Raw genomic sequence first — 21,387 nt, 5'->3', positions numbered from 1 at the left:
CACAAATTATGAAACCACAAAATAATATAAGTCAGTTAACTGAACATTTGTATATGATGTTTCCTAACACACACATATTAATATTATCTTTGTTACGTTTGAATGTAATAGATAATTTATTTGTCCTATGAGGAAAATTTTCTTCACGCTTCCGTACATCTTGAGTGTTAACCCGACATATGCATATACCCCACAGATACAACATACATTTGCCACACACACATGGATTCTCAACACATAACATACAGTATAACACAGACACATTTACACATTTACACATTTACACGTCACTGCCGTTTTTGAGTTTTGTTTAGTTCTGTGATGGCCTCGGGGACGAAGCTATTGTTGAATTTAATTTTTTTCCAGGGGAGTGTCCTGTACCGGTGTCCAGAAGGAAGCAGTGTGAAATGTGGGTTGAGGGGGTGACTGGGGTCCTGTGCAATGGTCTGAGCTCTGCGTGCAGTGGCTGTGTTGTTAAGATCTGAGAGATTGGGAGTGGGGAGGCCGATGATCTTGGCAGCTTTGTGTGTGATCTATGTGAGTCTGTTCTTGTTGGGGGCTGACAGCATGTAGAAGAAGCAGGGTGAGCAGTAGACGAGGATGGGCTGAATAATGCTTTTGTAGAGTGGCAGCAGGAGGTGGGGGGCAAGTGAGAATGATCTGAGTTTTCGGATGGCGGAGAGTCTCTGTTGGTAGTGTTTATGGATGTCAGTGGTGTGTTGTTCAAAGCTCAGTTTACTGTCCAGGGTGATACCAAGATATTTGTGACTCTCCACAATCTCGACTGCTTCACCACTGATGCTGACAGGGTTGTGTGTGGGCTTGGAGGTTGACCTGTTGGGGGAGTGGAAGACCAGTTCTTTTGTCTTTGAGACATTAAATTGCAGATGATTGTCTGTGCACCACTGCGTGAGATGAGAGATGGAGTTGTGATAGGCCATAACTGAGTTATTGTCATTGAGTAGAGCAAGGGCTGCAGTGTCATCTGAGTACTTGAGGAATGTAGTGATGTGTGAGGGGCTGGTGCAGTCGTTGGTGTAGAGGGTGAATAAAAAGGGACTCAGGACACAGCCTTGAGGGGCGCCTGTGTTGGTGATGGAGGGTGAAGAGATGGTGCTGCCCACTCTGGTGGATTGTGGTCTGTTGCTGAGGAAACTGCATCCCCAGTGGATGAGGAGTGGTGGGACATTGACGTGGTGGAGTTTCCTGATCATCTGGTGGCGCTGGACGGTATTAAGCCAAACTGAAGTCTATGAGAAGGAGTCTGGCGAAATTACCTGGGGATTCAAGGTGCTGAAGGAGGGAGAGGAGGAGACATGCCACTGCATCTTCAGTCCCTCTCTTGGCTTTGTAGGCAAACTGGTTGGGGTCCAGTGATTTTAAAAAAAAAAAAAAATCCGTGTGGACCTAAACGCAATTAAAATACACCAGCCTTAAATCTACATGGTATTTTATATTTTTATGTATATTGCGTTAATGTCTCTTGTGTGCATGGACACAATTTAATGTTTAGGAGTGAATAATTGTAAAATAATTAATAATAATAATAATTAATAATTAATTTTTTTTCAATTTTAAGTATTATTTTTTCCTCTTTAAATAATTTTTTATTAATTATTTTTTCACTTAAATAATTTCTTTTCTAATTTTTAATCTCATAATTACTTGACGCTTTGGCTATATTGTCTTTGTTACATTCATGCCAATTAAGCACACTGAACTGAATTGAAATTGAGTGACCAAGTATTAACTTTGCACGCCTACACATAATTTGTAGAAACATGCAGCTCATGCATAATGTTTCCATTTTGGTATTTCATCTCCACGCATTCCTGTGTGTTTACATTTTGCTGTTATTTCAACCTGCACAGCTCTGACAAATGAGTCAGCCTTCAGACAGAGAAGTGCTGGATGGAAACTGAATGATAATGAGTATATGCAAGGTGTCCGCGATTATGTAACAACAGAAATGGAGACACAGAAAACCCAAGATTACCAGGATGGGTGTCTGCTATGGCGCTTTGCTGCTGCCTTATTTGTTTACGTGCAATTAAATTAGCTTTGTACCTGAGGACGCCTATTTAGCAGGAGGAGAGCAGTAAATGACAGACAGATGACCCCCTCCTTATTAGCACTGCTGCTTTGCTTATTTTATTTCAACATATTAAAATGTTTTCTAATTCTGTATTATCTGCGCTGGAAGCCGTGTAATTCGTTCTGACCAGAGTGCGTATTAACATAAACACCTGTAAGCCAGCCAGGATTAGACTCTTCTAACATTTAAACAACTCCAGAAGCTTTAAACTGAAGTATTCAGGGTCAGCCAGTAAAAACAGTGTGCAGCCAACTAAATATTCAACCAGGGCACCTCACCTCAGTTTGACCTCCTCGCTTTCACAGAGGCCTCTCTGGTCACTGTATCATTGTAAGTGGGTGAGTTCAGCTGCAGGTCTCTGTCAAAGCTAGGCTAGCCTGAAGTATACTGAGTGACATTTCTTTTAGTTCGTCTGACCTGCTTGCTCAGGGTTGTGGCCTCCCTGGAGGCACATGATAATGTGTGAATTGTGGTGTGAAAGCTACACACAAAACACGAGTTGTAAAACCACCAGATACAAAATCATAATCTTGTACAAAATATGTACACAGAGGGCCATAATCAAGAGCAGTATTTATGCATATACTCGAGATGGAAATGTTCTTATGTTTTAAAATGCAGAGGAAAAAAGTCCTTGAACACGCCACCACAATCCTCCCTTTGAATTCCAAAATTTCAATCTACTTATCCAACAGGGGAATATGACTGAGTGCACTCATTTTACATCTTGCAGTGTGCAAAATCACTATCTCTTTAGGCTCAGCAGTTCCTGTCCCAAGAGAGAGAGAGAGAGAGAGAGAGAGAGAGAGAGAGAGAGAGAGAGAGAGAGAAGTCAGCACTTCTAAAGCACAAGAGAGAGAGACAGAGACAGTAGCAGCTGTTAGCAACACAATCACACTCTGCATAAGCATCTCGTATTTAATGAGTAATACCCTTGGACTGTGCAGATGAGTATACACAAAGGGCACTTCCTGCTTGTATTGGCTTTCAGGCAAATTGTCAAAATGCAATGTGCCTAAAAGAGATTAGAGGTAGAGGAGCAAATATTGAATATTCCAGTACAAATGAGTTGCTGTTTAGAAAAACAAGCCTGTTTCACTGCTAGCATGGCACTGACAAATTCAATGAGAATACGCGGCGCACCATTGTGCTCGTTTGAGCGTGTGAATTTGGGAGCAATTTGTCTGGATGATAACTAAACTATTTCCACTGAAATGGTACAGGATGTATCATATTTCTTATCTTGTTGTGCCTCTTGAACTTATCTGCTGTGACTAGAATCACTTAAGACAGCAGAAGTTGATACAGCACAATGCGAGTAGCCTGAGTGGAGCTTGTTATCGCCTTATCGCTCGGGAGAGAGCCTCACAGCAGATTAACAAAAAACATACAGATATTATCTAGTTAGTCGTAGGGCCATTCATCAAAGGGAACATGGCCCTGTCCACACAGCCAAACTGCTTACATGCCTTCATAATGATGCAGTGTGTGTGTGTGTGTGTGTGTGTGTGTGTGTGTGTGTGTGTGTGTAGAGTGAAACCTATGTAAACAGGGAGGGTTAAACTAAAGCATAGCTCTGGGGTTTTAAATAAATACTGGCTGGGCCTGAGAATGGCAGACAGCCTTAACACACACACACACACACACACACGGCCATTGTCTCTTCTGCTGACACAGAGTGCGAGCCAGCCACCGTAGTTGATGATAAAGCAGGCAGCAAAAGCCCTCACTAGCAGTGCCACAGTGCTTATAAGCCATATCTGCTCTCAGCCATCTGGTGTGTTTGTAATATGAAGTGTTACTCACCACTTGTCATCCAGTGGCTGCACTTGTAAAGTTAGAAATAGCTTCTGGAGCCACTTGAGGATACAGAGAATTTGGCAATAGTTTGGTCAGGCTCCAGTCCAGGCTGCAATAAAGTATTTTGAGTCCTATTATGGATACTGGAGTCACTGGGTTGCAAAATAAGAAGAGGAACGATGTGTTACCAAGATAAAAACCTTTGCTCCTCATGTTGGAGTGCATGCAGGGGGATTTATAGAAGCTCTAATGCAGACAAACTACACACATCGATGATGGTAACTGGATAAGTAGAACTTATAGACTTCACGGTAGATCGTCTCATCCCTACACGAGAATCATCTCATGTAGAAATAACATCCGTGTGAGTCATCATAGCCTCCATGTCAGTTTGTTTAAAACGAAATGTCACCCTGCCATTCCTCTCAGAAACAACCTGTAAAAATATACCTGTTTGCAAGTCTTTATGCATCAAAAGGGCTCACAGTTCTGTTGTATCGCAGATGTTTTCATTTATCCCTTTTGTCATTTGAGTTTCTTTTTAACTTTTTGTCTTTCTTATCTTTAGATGCACACAGTGAAAGTACTTTGGGGAAATTGGGAGATGTGGGGGTGTGTTGACTGTTGGTAAATGATGAATCAGGAGTAGGGGTTTATATCCTTGTGTACCTTACGCATCACATCCCTCTGCATACAGTATGAAAAAGTGTACAGTTTGATTGAAACTTTAATTGCAATGATGGGTTTTATTAATCTTTTGTAAACAGATTTCCAGCACTTGTTGTCTTTTCAAAGTATGTCATCAGAGGGTAGTTCTCTTTTAGTCTGAGCAGAAAAGCCCAGCCAGATCTGCGTGTTCCTGTTTGTTTTAGAAAACGACAGCAGCTGCCCTGTTATATTTTTGACATCTGCTTCCGATTTAAGTGATTTCAACCAAAACCAGAGCAGAATGAAATCATAAATAAACATTTTGGAACCACTTTAGTCATTACACCTTACAGGCCCCCACTTCTCAGTTTTGGACCAGCGCCACAGTGGGTAAAGATGAGAGCGAAAAGCTTTCTCCAGACTCACACAAGGTAAAAGTTGGCAACTTTTTAAGATAAGGCCCTGCATTCCAGTCAGTTCAGCTGTCCCATGAGGCTCAGTGCAGCCGGGTTTGATTGGCATATCTGGTGTGTATTTGGAGAGGATGATAAGGGATTCTCAGGCTCCAGGGGATAATGTGGGATTCTTTGTCTCAGGGATCAAACCGGAGCTGTGCTGCGAGGGAAGCATCTCCTTCTCTCTGGAGGGCACTGGATGCAAAGTCCTCCTCTAAAATCTGCATGGATGGATGGATGGATGGATGGATGGGCGGATTATGAATTTTTAAATCTTAAACTCCTGTAGGCTATAGCATCCTCTGAAATTTGCATGAGTGGTGATGCATTTTTAAATCAAAAACTCCTATATAACATTTATCAAATATAATGTGGCCAAGCAGAGATGCACACTGTTTCAAATACTTTCATCCACATTTGTCTGATTTGACAGTGTTTTAGATTACATAACATGCGGATTAAAATCAAAGCGATCATCCTGATTGTCAGCGGAATGACGGACTGCACTTTGCAAAAGCCTCGAGCTGCACACGAGCAGCCAGCAGTGAGACCCTGAAGGTGTGTGTGCGTGCTGTGGTGCGTGTGTGTGGTTGCCCACAGTGGTGTGCTGCAGTCCGCTCCCTGCCGCTGTTGAGTAAACTACATGGACATTAGCGGGCGCAGCGGCACAACCACCGAGCCGGAGTGGATTAAAACAGCGTGCGTGCGCGGAGAGCCACTCGATAAACGACCGTATAACCAATTCAGAAATCCCAGTGTGCAGTAGCGAGTCCGTTACACCAGTTTGCAGCTGCGAAACAGCCAGGGAAAAGGCTCTTAGGAAACTCAGTTAGTGCCGTGCATTGTGTGTGAGGCAGGGAGAGCTCGGCGGGAATGGCTTCATCTCCGTGCGGCAACAGTAACTTTGATTCCGGTCTGGAAATCAAAACTCGCTCGGTGGAGCAGACGCTTATTCCTTTAGTATCGCAGGTGAGTACTCTATAAACACCAAACAAGGCTTTCTATTGTTATTTCTGAGCTTATTGTACTTTAAAACGTAGTTTGGCTTCACAACAACAGCCGTGTTCGCACACATGAGGCTAACTTTGATCCTGGAGTTTACCTGTGTGTGTACAGGGCATGTTTTCCTCTCGTGCTGCGTTTAAGGACTGTCCCACGTGTGGTTAAATATACTACAAAGTTGTTACACTGTATTTACTGTCATTGCTGTTTCCTATAAAGGTTGTTTACTAAGTCAAGTTGTTAAATGTCACACAAACAACTCAAAACTTTTAACATAAGACAGCTACTGGGATTAAATGTGGACTTAATCTCAGGTTTTGTTGTTAGGCAGAATTGGTAGGTCATATATTGCATAACAGGCTACACTGTACTGTAAATGGTCAAGTAAAAATGGGAGCAATTAAACCAATGATCGCTCATCCAAAAAACAATTAAACCATTGTGATATTAATCCCTTATTTTCATTCCCCAGGAAGTCCCCCCTAAAATGAACTTTCAAAATACTGTTCAAGAGGGCATAAAAGTTTTCCCAGAAGCTGTGTGCTGCCCTTTGCCAGTCCTGCACTGCACTGTGACTCCCACTTCTCTAATTGGGCCACTTTGAGGCACGTGTTTTGTTTTTCAATAAACAGAAGAAGAAGAAGAAGAAAGACCCACTTAAAGCCACTGCACTCTCTCAGCAACTCTCCTCTTGCACACTCGAAACAGTCGCCCCGGCGTTAAAAGCATGGCGTTTGGGTCAATGAGTTAATTAATCATTTTATTGTGTGGTGCACAAAGTGGGCTGCAAACTCCGAGGCTGTTTTGTAATTGTTGGTTAAGCAGTAATGTCATTTTAGGCTGTTTAATTTTCATTTGAGGAACAAAAGCATCTGTTTTCCACTGCTGTTTCCTGGGAGTTGCATCTTCTCAATAGGGGAGTGACTACCACTCATGTAAATGCTAATATCCTCTTGTTGTGCAGGGAGGCTAAAGAGCGAGAGACCTGTAAATGTTCTGTTGTCTCCACTGGGAGATGGTGGAAGAGAGAGGGGCCCCACGGGTGGGTTATCAGAGTCTGGACAATACCACGATGGAAGGTCCCTGACACTGTCCTTCCCCCTGTGAATGCTGAAAGCCTGCTTCCTCCCTCTCATTGCACTGGCTCGTTTGAAATATATATGGTCATCCTGTACTGAATGGATGTGGGTTAGTTATCAGAAAAGCACATCTGTCAGGGGATGTGCTGTGTGTGGCCTCTTCATTGTGATTTTCAGTCACCAAAAAGAAAGTTACGCAGTTACACAGCATGAGAAATCAAGGGTAAATTCAGTTAAGGTTATACCTGTGATACAAACCAGCAGTTACTGTAAGGATATTTATAGTAAGCACTTCTGTAATATTTTGCAAAAGCATTCAGTAAATCTGCTGTACTCTGCGTTATCTTAATAATATTTACACTGCAGCAAACTTAAGGTGCACTCCTGCCCGCTGAGAAAGACTGGCTGAGCTCCAGTCTTGAAGAATGTGCTCTATACTGTAACAGCATTCAGTATATAACAGTCCACTGTTGAATAGTGGGCCTCAAGGACAATCTTTTCTAACTTGCTTTTTTCCTCTGTGTGAGGCATGTCCCCATAGCAACAGAGCTCTGCAATGCTTTAAAAAAAACACATTTCCAAGGACCGTTTCCTCCATACGTAATGTTTCATTGTTGTTGATGTTGTGATGTCATCAGGAGGTTGGTCACTCAGGCGGTTTTGTCTGGTACGTTAGTTTCACCTGCTGTGAGTGCTTTTTATACAGTGTGGTGACATGCACACAAATTGCTCAGTTACTGCTAATATGCACAGCATGTGTTTTGAGAGCTGAAACGATTAGTTGATCGACAGATACAGCAACAATAATTGGTAATGGATTCTTTGTCAAGTCTTTTTCCAAGCAAAAAATGTGTGGTTCCAGCTTCTCAGTGTGAATATTTGCTTTTCTTTGTCTTATATTGTATTAAAATTGATACTCTGGGGACTGTCAATCAGACAAATCAAAATATTTAAAGGGAAAATTTGCTGATTTTCAACCAGCTCTGTGTCATTGCATTATGGCTTTGCCCTGTGCTGCCAGCAGCCAGAGCTCTTGCTTATTTGCTGGCAGACGTCTATGACATGTTTCACGTCTCCTGGCAGACTTCTGCCAACAGATGAGCAGGGAGCTCAGTGTGCTGGTGTCACAGGGAGAAGTCAAACACCGTTAATCTGCACACACTGCACTAACACAGATCTGATTGGAAATTGGCAGAGTTTCTCTTTTAAGATGTCACCACGAGCTCTGGGAACTTGTGATGAGCATTTCCCTTATAATTTTGTGATATCCTATTGACCAAATGATTTATTGCTTATACAATAAATTTAACAACTGGCAAATGGCTGATAACAAAACTATTTATTAGTTGCAGCCCTACGTGTTACATAGTGACTTGATTTCCCCAGTAACTCACATGGATTTTAGTGAGTTGTATGATTGTGGGGTTAATGTCCAGAAGTAGGTGTGGTGGCCTACTGTCAAATAGGAAATAGAAGTATAACAGGAAATAAAAGGGAAATTGTTGCTATTTGTCGCTGCTTGCATTTGCAGAACAACTTAAACTCTATAACTTGCTGTGTCAGGGCGTTTGAGGCACATGCACAGAATGAAAGTGCCAAAAGAAATCTGTCCAACTTGTGTATGCCAGTGGACATTAGAAAGACTGATGTTAAAGGCAGCAGTGGTACTCTGATTAAAGACTTAATGCGAGTAAGATAACTTGGTTAAGGGGTTTACGTGATGGTTCTGAGAATGAGTATTGCCTTGCATGGGTTATAATTGAATCAATAGGCTGTAGCCACAGCATAAACGCACTGACTGTGTGGGCTGTTTTGTTCGGCTTGTCTTTTAAAGGAGCCTTATGTGTGTGTTTGTGTGCATGCTCATGAGCTGTAGGGGTCATTCGATAACTGTCAAGGAGGAAATGAAAAAGCAGTGTCAGTGAGAAAAGCCGGTGTTTGATAAGGTATCGTGTTGTGCACTATCCCCCTTTTTTAATTTTATTATGTATCCTCCTCTCCTCTCATGACGTGATATCCTCGGGCCTCCGTTATCAGCTTCACTCCCACCAGGGTGTAATTATAGGCTTGGGAGTCTCCCGGCCTTGCACTGGGTACACACACACACATGCATGCATGCACCAGACAGGCACATGCACACAGTCCCACCCACCTCTGCTCTTTCCATGCTTGCATGTTCACCTGTCTTATTGAGTTCTGCTGTATGCATTTACCGTTTTTTTGACAGTGAGTCTGAACATTGACTCCACTCTTAGCGTAAATGTAATTCAGTTTTTGCAATTTAAATTAAGTTTGAATGTGTCTGAGTCCTGTTTTGGTAATGTGGCCACCTGGATGTTTTCTATCTGCATCCCCATATCAACTTGACCATTCACTTCACCCTTTTCAAAACAGAAGGGGCTCTTACATGATGTAACAGAGGCACTTTCCTCAGCTAGGAATTCACTAATGTGCTTTACTTCACCTTTTCTGCTGCCGCCATCGCCATACCAATAGACTTGCGTTGTCAGGGGCATGGTGAGGGTAATGAATTGCTCTGGTGGTGGTCAAAAATGTAATGGGCATCATGCAGAGGGATGGGAAACTACATGAATGTGTTTGCTGTTGTGTGTGTCCTACCTGTGATGTGCTGCGTAGCCAGCTGGAAGGCAATTAGCGATAATCTGGCAGCTTTTTCCTTGAGATCTGATTCATGTTTTGAAGTGGTGTTTAGAGAAATAACAGTTCTGTTCCTGGGTTTTATAACTGAGGTGTGTTCCTAGTAAAAACACAGCAGCCCTGTCTGGGTGCGGACATGGTGGTCCTCGAGCTCCGTGGTGCGAAAGGGTGTTGTTTTGAGGTAGAGATGTATGGGAACAAATAAGGGCCAAGGAGTAATACTGAGACTTTGATCAGATCGGTGAACATTGAAACACTTGTGACACTCTGGCCTTGTGATTACATAGCTATCTTTTTTTTTTGCAGGGCTAAGCCAGGAGTTTCTTAAAAGATTTTCACCTATAATTGGGCTCGGAAAATCTGTTCTCTGTCCAAGATTGTTAGTGTCGACTTTGTCATGCTTCCAGGGGTTTTGTGGTGCTCGCAGTTTTGCTGTCTGATGTGCTGAAAGGACTGTTGGTAAAGAGGCTTTTTCATGTTCATTTTACTCACAAGCTGTATTTAAATGGCATATTTATTACCCAAACAGAAGCTCAGTGGCAAGTTTGGGAATGTGATTTGCTCACAGCATTAGCATTTTGCCACATAAATTCTACATTAAACAAAACGCTGACAAAAAAGCGCTCCATAAAACATGCTTCTCACTTAACAGCTCTGCAAGCACGACCATCACTCAAATTTCCATCCCTCTTTCTGAAAATATTGGAAATGCAGTTTTATTGAGGCACGAGGCACTATTTCCCTCTTAATGTTCCTGGTCCCGGGGAGGGGTGACATGACAAACATCCAGGTTGTGAAGTTGTTTTTTATACGTGGACAGAGAGGCATTACTGATGCCACGAGCCCTAACAGATCTGCTTCCTCCAGCCGTGTGATGATAATGAAGACAAATGGGTCCCTGGCATGAAGGTGAAACCACATGAGGACTACAGTGCGCCACAAGCATGCATGCAAGTGCATACACACTCAAAGACCAAAATATACAAGCCTCCTGGGAATGGGATAAAATAGGCCTTTATTGTATGTGTTTGTGAGTGTGTGTGTGTGTGTGTGTGTGTGTGTGTCTGTGTGTGTGTGTAAGAAGGGTGGGGGATTCCAGTGTGGTTCGTGTGTCTTTGTATTTGCACACTTTGGTATGTGTGATTGTTTGCTCACGGACGACAGAAACTAGATGAATCTGTGCTGCCTGCGTTTAAGGTTTCATGTGTAGGCACCTGCATTTTTTGTGTGCTGTGTGTTGCCACTTTGACCATGTCACCTTCGATCCTTTGAGGCCTCAACCAAAACAACAGTGTGTCTGATAACACATTTTCAGAACTAGTCTTTAAAGAACTAGTGCAGTGCCTGTTCAAACATTCCTGTTCAGTACAGGTTGACTGCTTGGCCTGTGGTATTGCTTGCAGTTCTCTTGAGAACCACTCATCCAAACAACTTTACACTCGATGCTGCACTTCTTTGGCTCTTGAGCAACACACCTAGGCCCCAAACAGCTATAGACTTATTGTGATATTTAAAATATTGAATTATGTTTCCATCTGACTTATTGTACTTTGAAATAACGTACAAAAGCCCCAAAGCACTTAAAATATGCATCTTGGGTATACCAGTGAAATAGAGAAAGTGGATGTATGAATCTCCAAAAAGGCCGTTTAGCTTGCATTGGCATAACCACTGCAGTTATAAAGCAGAACATGGATTTAGTTTTGCCTGTGTGAAGATTATTAGTGCTATAAGTTAATATGGCAAACGTACGTAATAAATGTACAAGGTTATAAAGTAGATTTAAGCGTGGATTTAATTAGTGGATATGGTTTGCTGGCTGTAATATTATTAGTTGTATAAGTTAGCATGATAGTAAGAGTGTGACCAGCACAAATCACAATCACATTTCAATTCTGATTTTGGCCACTACTAAGTGGTTCTAAATCAAATACAAGTCTAATTTTTGCAATGTGATACACGGAATTCATGCAACTCTTATGTCTAGGTCAGGGATAGTCAACTTGCTTTCCGCCAGGGCCACTTAAGCAAAATGGCAGGAGACCAGGGGCCAGTTAATAAACAAACACATGTATTAGTATATGTAGTAAATTCATTGCCTGTTTTCAAACTTTTGACATTTGCTGTCCTCACTCATCTTTGCCTGCCAAGAAGCAAATCTAGTCACTACTAGGGATGTTCCTGGCAACTTATTTCCCAGTCGACTAAATGAAAATTTTAATTAAGACTAGACTAGACTCATTTTATGATGAATGTGCTCCAGCCTGGAGGTTATCATTTTGCGTCCTGGCACGGTGTATTCAGGCTCAACATATTCCATTAACTTCCCGGAGCCTTTACCTTCAACAAAGTTAAGTGGAAGCGTATCTCGGGATCACAGCGTCTTTGGCTGAATGATGTCAAATTTTGGCTAGCACCTCTAGCAGCAGCAGCCGTCATTCTGTGCAGGTTAAATTCCAAATGCTTGAGGTGAATGTGGTAACGCATTGCTCCAGTTTTTTCAGACACAGCCTACATGCTACCTTGTTTTCATTTTCTCGATCAAAGTACTGCCAAACTGCGCTGGACATCTCTCCAATTTCTCACCGTGCTGTTTTAAAACTCCAGGCTACTCACAGCCTTGTACATGAGTAAAACACTAATTGGTTTAACCAACTAATATTTCTGGTGCCAACTAGCGAGGAAGCAGCAATTAATCGTTGAGACAACTAATCGCGGGTATCCCTAGTCACAACAGCCCTTCACAGATCAGGTGTACACGGGTGTTTCTAGAATTTGAGGACACTCAGGGCTTAGCTGGAGCCTGGGAGATTTTCCCTTTTTTTTATGGTTATAGTTATAGTTTTAAGAATATAGTTGGCAGACCACCCAAGCACCCTATAGTGGGACAGATTTGGCCCACAGGCCGTAAGTTGAGTATCACTGCTCTGAGTGTCTGGTAGTGAGAGTCTTTGGAGCTTTTGGACGAAATCTATTTCAGTGAAGCCATTCATGTAATGATCCCACCCCCTCCTGGGTCAGACTTTACACACACACCTCTGTGCAGAAGTAGCAGCCATTGCTCCACAAAAAGCCATATTAAAAAGAATGGTGCTCTTTGTCCTCACACTCCTTTTATTATCATCTGCTTCAGAGTTCTCTGGCTTCAACTGCCCATCAACTTGTAAATGGAACTAATAACTTGGACTTAACTGGCCTCCGTGTTTACATATGACAGCGTCCTGCATGTGATGTTTTTGTGATTGTTCTTTTTTGCATATGTGGGTCAGTTCAGGACTGTGACCAGTTCAAACTGGAATCTGATATTGGACACTTTTTATAAGTAATGTGAACAGGCACACAAATAAAATCAGATCTTAGCAATAAGTCTGCTCTAATGCACATAGTGTTAACGTAGCCTTACAGTCACATTCATTCATTTGCAAAGGTTCCCACACATTCATTTATTTGTAGCAGCCCACTGTCATAACATCTGCCGCTGTTTATTGATTTTCTATTTTTGGGGCTGGACTGTTCACTATAAGCGCTCATACAGTTTGGTTATTCATTGCACCACACTCCCAGAATGGACACATGCAGCAGCAGAATTTCAGGCATGGTCAAAGTGAGACTTAACCGTTCATTGCTGGGTCTAAAAGTTTGTGTTCGCTCGCCTCTGCAGCAGCCGCTCCTCTTATTATCGACCTGATCAGCTCTTCTCGGATCAACTGTCCAGCAAGCATTTTTTGGTTTAAAAAACGTCTAATAGCCATCTACATGAAGACCTGACGTCTAGGCTAAATCACGGCTGAATTTGGGCTGTCAGTGAAAATTTGGTAGACGTCTAACCATAGCCAAAGTGTAGACGTCATCAATTATACGGCTATGTAGAGACCATGTCCAAAAAATGGAGATAAACATATTTAAATTACTGTTGACTCTCCATACGTGATTGAATATCATACCGCACGCCATCTGCAATGGCGAAAATTACATTTAATCAATTTCAAAATTAAATCGGCTAACATGTAGCTAGAATAAATCAGAGCTAAGTATAGCCAATACGTTTGAATCACGACTATTGCTTGCTGGACAATTATCCATGCCGCGAAAGGAAAAAAAGAACTCATGAAAAGTTCATCTTTCACTGCGTTCACAAATCTGCAAAACCTCTGAATTCGGAGTGTGGACACAGAATGATACAAAGAGACACACGCACATAAAAACACCCACAAAGTTTGCTAACCTCCCCTCCCAGCTACCACTGCGCATAGATTTTAGTTCTGTGGGAAACCCTGCTTTCTCCTATGCAGTAGTTATCCTTCTTCTTTGAGTTTGAGGCTGGCAGAGCGTGTGGTTTACTGTTTTGTTCCCCCCCCCCGGGTTCAGACATCAAATATATGAATCTGACTCACATTATTGTTGTGTAAATGAGGATCTGAGGCAGGTTTTTGCCCAGTGGTAGGTAGTATACACAGGCAGTCAACAACCCTGTGTCATCAAATTGAAATGAGATGTAATTCCACTCAACTCCCCCTGTTTTCTACTAGAGTGATTGCATTAGTCAGCTAACTTTGTCAGTTTAAAGAATTCATCTTCTCCCTTTTGATGAATACATTCACTCCCCTAAACCCCCCAACCTGTCTCTCTCTTTCATATTCCATTTTTTTGTATCTCTCCGGCACACAGACACACACAAAAACAGCTTGCATGACCAGTCTTTCCCCCTTGTCCTCCCCCCTATCGCTCCTCTCACTATTGCTATCAGGGGAGTCATTACAGATCGCTGTTCTCTTTAAGTGCCGATAAAAGGGTCTGTCTCACATGTCGATCCGTTGACCTCTCCCTGGCTAATATACTTCCACATGAGAAAGTTGTGTATCTTAGTGCGTTCGTGCACATTTATGTGTGTGTGTGTGTGTGTGAGCGATCACAGGTGTGTGTGTGCCTGAAACCTCTGAATAACCCAGCCTAAGGGGATCAGTCACCTAGAGAGAGCAGCAGAGTTAATTTAATGGTGAAAAAAGCTATCTCACCCTCTTCCATTTAAGTTATTTGAAGGCTGTAGCTAATAGTGATAACCGCTTTTAATTGTCTCAATGAAAGCTTCTGCCTCCGACCAAGACGTATTGCTATAGCTGGGAGCTTGATAAAGTATTGATTAAACATCCTTCCCATTATCACAGAGCCTCAAAGTGGCAGTGCCTGTGCACGCGTAGCTCAGAGTTGTGCATTTTGTGTCAACTGAAAATGGAAAGCAATTTCAAGGACTTGTTCTCTGTAAAATAGGGTCCTCTGGTGGCTTTTGGTCATGCAGATAGGTTGGTTTATTTTGGTTTGAGTTTTCCCTCATTGGGATGTCGGCCAAAGAAATAGTCCCTAAGAAAATTGTTCATAATGAGTAAGACAAACTTGCGATTTTAAATTTCATTTTTCAGATGAAATTTTTAATTTCGTTGATGCCATAAACAGAACTTAATTAATCTCAGCTTCTTGTTTATATCATTCTTCACTGTTCTCAGCCCCTCATAAGCCCCTCTCCCCTGGGACAGAACCCCCATTAACACCCACTAAAATCTGGCTTTTGTCATTTTTGGAAAAGGCTTCAATCTGCATTTATTCCCAGTATTTCCCACAGGATTCTTGTAGACTATGGGGGGGGCGGATACACAGCGATACACACCCGTTACACAGGGCAACCCTCAGGCAGGCAGCTAGGTGCTCTCCCTGCAGCCTGTTGCGGAGATCAGTTTTAACCTGGAATGGAAAATAACTACCATGAGCCAAAGAATTCTCAGTAGGTGCTCCAGCCGGTGCGCTACAGAGTGACGTTCATTTACCAGAGGCATTTTATATCTGGCCGATTTTTGGAGACTATGGCGGGGCAAATTAGGCAATGGTGGGCCAGCATAGTCTCGTCAATGTATGGGAAACACTGATTCCTAGGACAATTGACTCTGCAGTAGTTGCAGGTATTTATCAGCTCCAGATCCAATCGTCAGTGATGAAACCTGACACCCGGGTGGACACGTTCACTTTGGCTGTTTCTCCAGGGTGTTGCTATGATGCGCAGCCACAAATTCAGTCTGTCTCTTCTGACCAAGCAGCGCTCAAACATCGCTCCACAGTAGTCAAGTTTTAGAGACTGAATAAATAACAGATATAAAACAAGAAGCAACCATTGCACGTTTTCACTAGCCTCCATGCTGATTTTTTACTGTTTAATAACCTATTTCCGGGCAGGTTCATGACGTCAAATGTGGCACGAAAAAAAAAGAAAGGCATACTTGTTTACTGGCAATGGAAAGGAGTCTATTGCCAGTTTTTAGCAGGTTTACTAATGTTTAAAAAACCTGCGTATATGACCAAATTTTGGAAAATGGATATGTAAAGGGCCCTCCAAGGCCTGCGAAGGCTATTCGAGACATTCTCATGGCTGTCTAGCTCATTACCAGCCTGTATTTACAGTATATTTCTAAGTTTATGGTGATTAGACAGTGATGAGACACCTCATCTCAAAGTGTGAGCACACAGGAAGTGATCTCTACCAGCAGGGATGTGGAGCCTAATGTAGCATGGTGTTTTGTGTTGTCCAGCCTCACTGGAAGCACCGCGTGGAATGAAACAGATGCATAAACACACACCCAGAAGCACAGACAAGGATGTACTTACTGACATTAATTACTCTGTAGTATCACAGAGGCCATCTGTGAATTTAAACAGCACAATAGTTTCCCTGCCAGCAGCACGGCATAGGTTATATTTCAATAACAACGCATCATTGTAAAGGATGTACCTGATATGGCAGCAAAAATGCAGTGTTTATGAAAGGAATGAGTATTACTCCTTCATCTTTCCTTTCTGCTGACAGCAGGTACAGAACGATGGACAGAAACTTAAGGTTTCTGGACAGAGAGCCCACTTACTGTAATCTTGTTGGCACATACCCTCCTGCTCGTCTTGTCATGTATTGCCAGAGATATCACACAACATATCTATATTGTCTGCTGCCTGGACAACCACAGGTAAACAGAGCAGTGTTTGGCAGGCAGCTGTTTGTATCCCACTGCTTTCCTGTTGGCGGTTTCTTGGCTCGCTGGAGAGATAATTCCAGTCTTGAGCACATGACATTGACTAGGACTGTTGTTCACGATGTGGGGTCTCTGGGCCTTGCCAGGGGAAGCTCTGCAAATCCTGGGGAAGGCAGAAAACCTTGCCAGTTATGAGGTTGTCTTCAAACAGATTGATAAAACGTGAGTCATGTTTGGATGAAGCTATTTCAATAGATGCTATCAAATATTTTGTCTTACATAATTATTATTATTAATATTATCAGAAGAGATGATTTATGCCAGATTCAGCTATTAGCTAATTTCCATCTGCAGCGAGTCTCTGGGCAGGTACACAGAACAATCACCAGACACTAAAAACATTCATTTACATACAACACCATTACAAAGTCTCTGTCACACTAACAATTATACAGACAAATCTACAAGCACACATTCAACATTCATTATTCATCCAGTACCTCCTGTCCTAAGAGAAAATATTACACCATAAATACTGATGCTGCATCATGAAGAGTTGATATCAATGGATTTTGTCACTTCTATTGTTCTTTGTCTTACTTTGATTCGGGGGATAATCATGGTGACTTTTTGGAAGTACAGTGCCCATAATGCTTTGGAAGATGTAAACAAGAAGCATATGCTGCGCTCCATTAACCTTGGAAGTCTCAGCTGGGGATGAGTTGACTGCGTTTCAGTGACAAGTCGGAAAATCAAGACAACACCAGTTCTAGTCAGGTTGGCTGTTGTTAGCAATGCCAGAAGTATTTTGTACATACAAACCAAGTAGCAACATTTCCACAGATAGAAGTTGGACACTAGTCTTTGTACGCCTGATTACATAAGACAGAAGGGCTATCAAACAGTGTTTTTCTGCAGATTTCACTACGGTTAATGTGCCCAACAAGTATTTTACATTTTGAGGTCGGGGTTGGTGAGGTTCCTCTGACTTCCTGTGTGGGAAAACTGACTTCAGGTGGTGTTTCAGTAGAAATTTTGCAACTGGGACCAATAATGTTGTTATGGAGTCAGTTAGTTAGCTTTGGGTTACTACGAGAGCCCTGTTTTTAGCTTACATTTGTTTACATTTTGGCAAATTGTCACTATTAAATGTATGCTGACTTAGCTATCAGCGATTCCTGTTTGCAGTGTTACTTTCATACAGCAGAAAACTTCTTTTTGGGCATGCATAAGTTGTTTTTGTCATGACTTCTAAGTGGATTTATGTACGTGAAATCACGATGGTCATCGGAGAGCATGATATCCTCTGAAAGTCTAAGTCACACTGAATCTATAAATATGTGTATCATGAGTTATGCCTCTGAGAAAGAGTACATATTTGACTAAAATTGTGGCAATCTTGGCTCCGAGGGTTTCAGTACCTTAAAGTACCTCACTTGCCTTTCACCTCACGCATTAACTTTACCTCACGTCTCTCCCTCTGCGCCCCCCTGGGGAGGAGCGCCTCACAGAAAACCTCTGCTCTATGTGATAGGCCAAACCAATACTTCATGATCCTATCCCACTCTGTCATAGCATCAGTATTTCATAAAGAAAAATATATTGGGCAAAAAGACCTGGGAACCACTGGATTGTGAGTGACTGTAATGACACTGGAAAAACTTTGCTGTTTGCTTTGGACAGGAGAATTACATACATTCTTGAAGTATAGATGTAATGATTTGTCTTTAAAGGTCATACAAAGCAGAAATATCTGACGCACATCCCAAAGCCCTCCAAGCCATCATGTTTGTTCCTCTCTCCCTCTCCAGCAGCAACATTGCTGACTGTACCACAGAGGAATCCTTCAGTCTGGCTTGTATGTGTTAATTGCTTTCTTCGAGCTTCTTTGAACTTCTCCCCTCTCGATAATGAGTTCTTTTAAAGAGATGAGGTTTGACATGACAGAACAAAGAGAGTGTGAAGGACAAGGAGAACACGGAATACCAAACATTTTCTTATCTTTTCTTATTCAGAATAGTCAGAAATTTCAAATACCTAAAGTTTGCTTTGTTACTCCAACCTTCTTCCCATGCTGTAACTTATATATATATACGAGAATGTAGTATTTATATAGTATTGTTATTGCAAATGTTGACCAGTTTTGTTTGATTGGCAGTCATATAACAAACTGTACTGTAAAACAGACATCACCTTGTACAAAAGTATCACGTTTAGTGTGATGCCGTAAAACCCAGCAGAGGAAAACTTGAGCACACACTGGATCCTTCGCTTTAGGATGTTAGTTCAGGGTGTTGGTGTGAGGAAGTATCAGTATGTAAGATGCTAGCACCTTGTTTGTATGCCTTCCGCCCTTCCTCTATGGCTCTGCCCAATTTCCTGATTCTGTTTTCCTGTCACACACCTTACTCTCTTGCTCTTTCATTCTCTGTCTTCAGCTTTAGTGCTCAGCACTTAGTTTCTCCCCATATCTCTCCACTTAGCCCCTTGTTTTCTCCCTTTTAATCTCAATCTCTCCAGAGAGTCCAGTGTCCCTGTATCACCTCATTAATTATGCAGCTTTCGGAACACCTCGCCAGAGGCTACAAGTTGTGCACAGAGCTGAAAAGTTTGGCCTCACCATTTCTCTTAGGATCTTTTACTTTTTTTCCCCTGCGTAGTAAACTGAGACATAATCCTCAGCCCTGCACCTATTCTGAGGAACAGCGTCAAGAACAGCATGTATCCAGCTCAGCCAGATTTGTCTGTCTCTTTCTTTGACACAGAATTCCTAAGAGTGATCAAGACGATGGTGTTCTTACCATCTTTTGTCTGACCGACACATATCTTCAGGGGAAATGTTTTTGAAAGCCATTGCAGTGTTGCAAACACAATTGTAAGCAGATATGATCTAAAACATTGTCAAAAGACTTCTTGTCCCAAGAATAGGACAATATCATCTGAACTTGATACCGATAAGATTACACAGTGGCGGTGGTAGGTTGTTTCTGAACAAACAAGTTTTGTTCTCAGATACCGTGCAGGATGGAGCTATATTTAAAGTAGCCAGATTTTCACAGGCCATTTTAAAGTTGTCTTTTGAAATGGCAGCTCCAGTAGGTGGTATATCTAACAGGCGAGCAACTGTGAAGAAAAGATGCAGCTTTGTGAATCCTCTTTGGATTTTCCTATTATGTAAACTGGTTCACATGCCATATAAATTGGCCCAAACTCAGCCAACGGATTTTGCTTATTTCTGACGTGTTTTTCCTGTCGTTCAACCATAGTGACGCTCGTTCCTGATCGATAACTTAAATGACCCAATGCCTAGCCCAATCAGTGTGGGGAGGGTGCTCTCATCTTGCCACTGTTTTTGGGTGACTGGAGCCGGTGGGTGACAGCTGGGGGTCAGCCAGGCGGGAAACACAGCCCAGCATGGGTGTTCTTACACACACACACACACACACAAACACAGTGCCAACCCCTATAAATAAGTTAAAGTCACTCACCTTCTATAAATAAAGTTCCGGTTGTTCTGGATGTTCAAGCGTGTAGTGTTATCTGAAGGGCTGAAAGGAGCCTTTGGAGTTGCTGATGATATATAAAACTTGTTTTGAATGTGAGAGTTTCTGATTGAAATCAAAGAAGGAGGAGTATTTATTATGGGTGGTCCTTTATTTTCATGTTTAGATCGGATCATTGCTTGTGTTTGTAGAGGTTCCTGGTCGGCATGTCAACAGTTAACCAGTTTTTTGACTTATGCATATAGGTTAATGTTACTGCTCTTCAATTTACTGAACTGTGCACCATCTGGGTGTGGTGGGAGCTAGCTAGAGCCGGCACCACTCTGAGAGATGTTACCAGCTGAAATCACCAAATGGTTGACATCAGCTTCCACCCAACCTGGGAGGTGCGCAATGCAGAGCAGCCAAGGACAGCTAACCAGCAGAGACTGCAGGGCAGACAGTGGACAATGTGTGTCTGCATGTTAACGTAGCTAGCCTACTGTCTTTCAGCAGAGCCAACAGAAAATAGAATAAAGGCAAGACATTCAGCTACAGCACAAAATATTAAAATTTCACCACCTCTGACTAGATAGAGCTTTGAAATGTGGCACGTAAGTTCACCGAGTCAGTTGAGTGTGGGATTAAAAGGAAAGGCCTCTTGTATTTCACATTGTTTTGCCTTTTTTTTTTTTTTTCTAAAAATTGAAACTGGTTAGTCACTGGTTAATGGGTGTAGCCTATTAAAAGCAAAGTTAACAGAAATCGACATCCCCATTTCCTGGTGTTTGTTCAAATAATGATTTTTTTTTAGATTTAAATAGAACTACTACAATGGCAAATGCTTAAAGACATGGGTATGTGTCATGTAGTGAAAGCATGTTCCCTAAGCCCCCCATGAGTGTGTGTGAAAGAGCCGGTGTGTCACAACACAGGCCATTATGGAGTTTGAAGGCGAGGGGGGGGGGGGGGGGGTGCATTCCTTCACGGGCCTCATATTTCGAGCTCCTACATAGAGGGTAATAGAGTGCTGTCCTAAACTGTGTCTGTGTATTCTTTATAGAAGCAGGGTCAAAAGACCCTAAGGGTGAGACCTTTACGCACTTTATACTGCCTGGTATGCATGACTTAGTGCGGCACCCCCCCAAGGTCTTGAAC

General features: G+C 42.3%; 1 protein-coding gene across 2 annotated transcripts in view; it reads left to right on the top strand.

The window, feature by feature from the left end:
• Window positions 1–5,242: 5,242 nt before the first annotated feature.
• The window catches only part of ctnnal1 (catenin (cadherin-associated protein), alpha-like 1), a 68,379-nt gene continuing 52,234 nt past the window's right edge, over window positions 5,243–21,387 (top strand). The window contains exon 1 of one of the 2 annotated variants that reach the window (XM_078175572.1): window positions 5,243–5,967. In XM_078175572.1, coding sequence (XP_078031698.1) covers window positions 5,872–5,967 — 96 coding nt within the window. In that variant the 5' untranslated portion in view covers window positions 5,243–5,871. The remainder of the gene's footprint in view (window positions 5,968–21,387) is intronic. The other variant, XM_033637432.2, reaches the window with a different exon arrangement.

This window comes from Epinephelus lanceolatus, chromosome 16 (assembly GCF_041903045.1).
Source record: "Epinephelus lanceolatus isolate andai-2023 chromosome 16, ASM4190304v1, whole genome shotgun sequence".
NCBI lineage: Eukaryota > Metazoa > Chordata > Actinopteri > Perciformes > Serranidae > Epinephelus > Epinephelus lanceolatus.
Note: the sequence above shows the minus strand (reverse complement) of the source record. Positions and strands in the feature narration are given on the sequence as shown.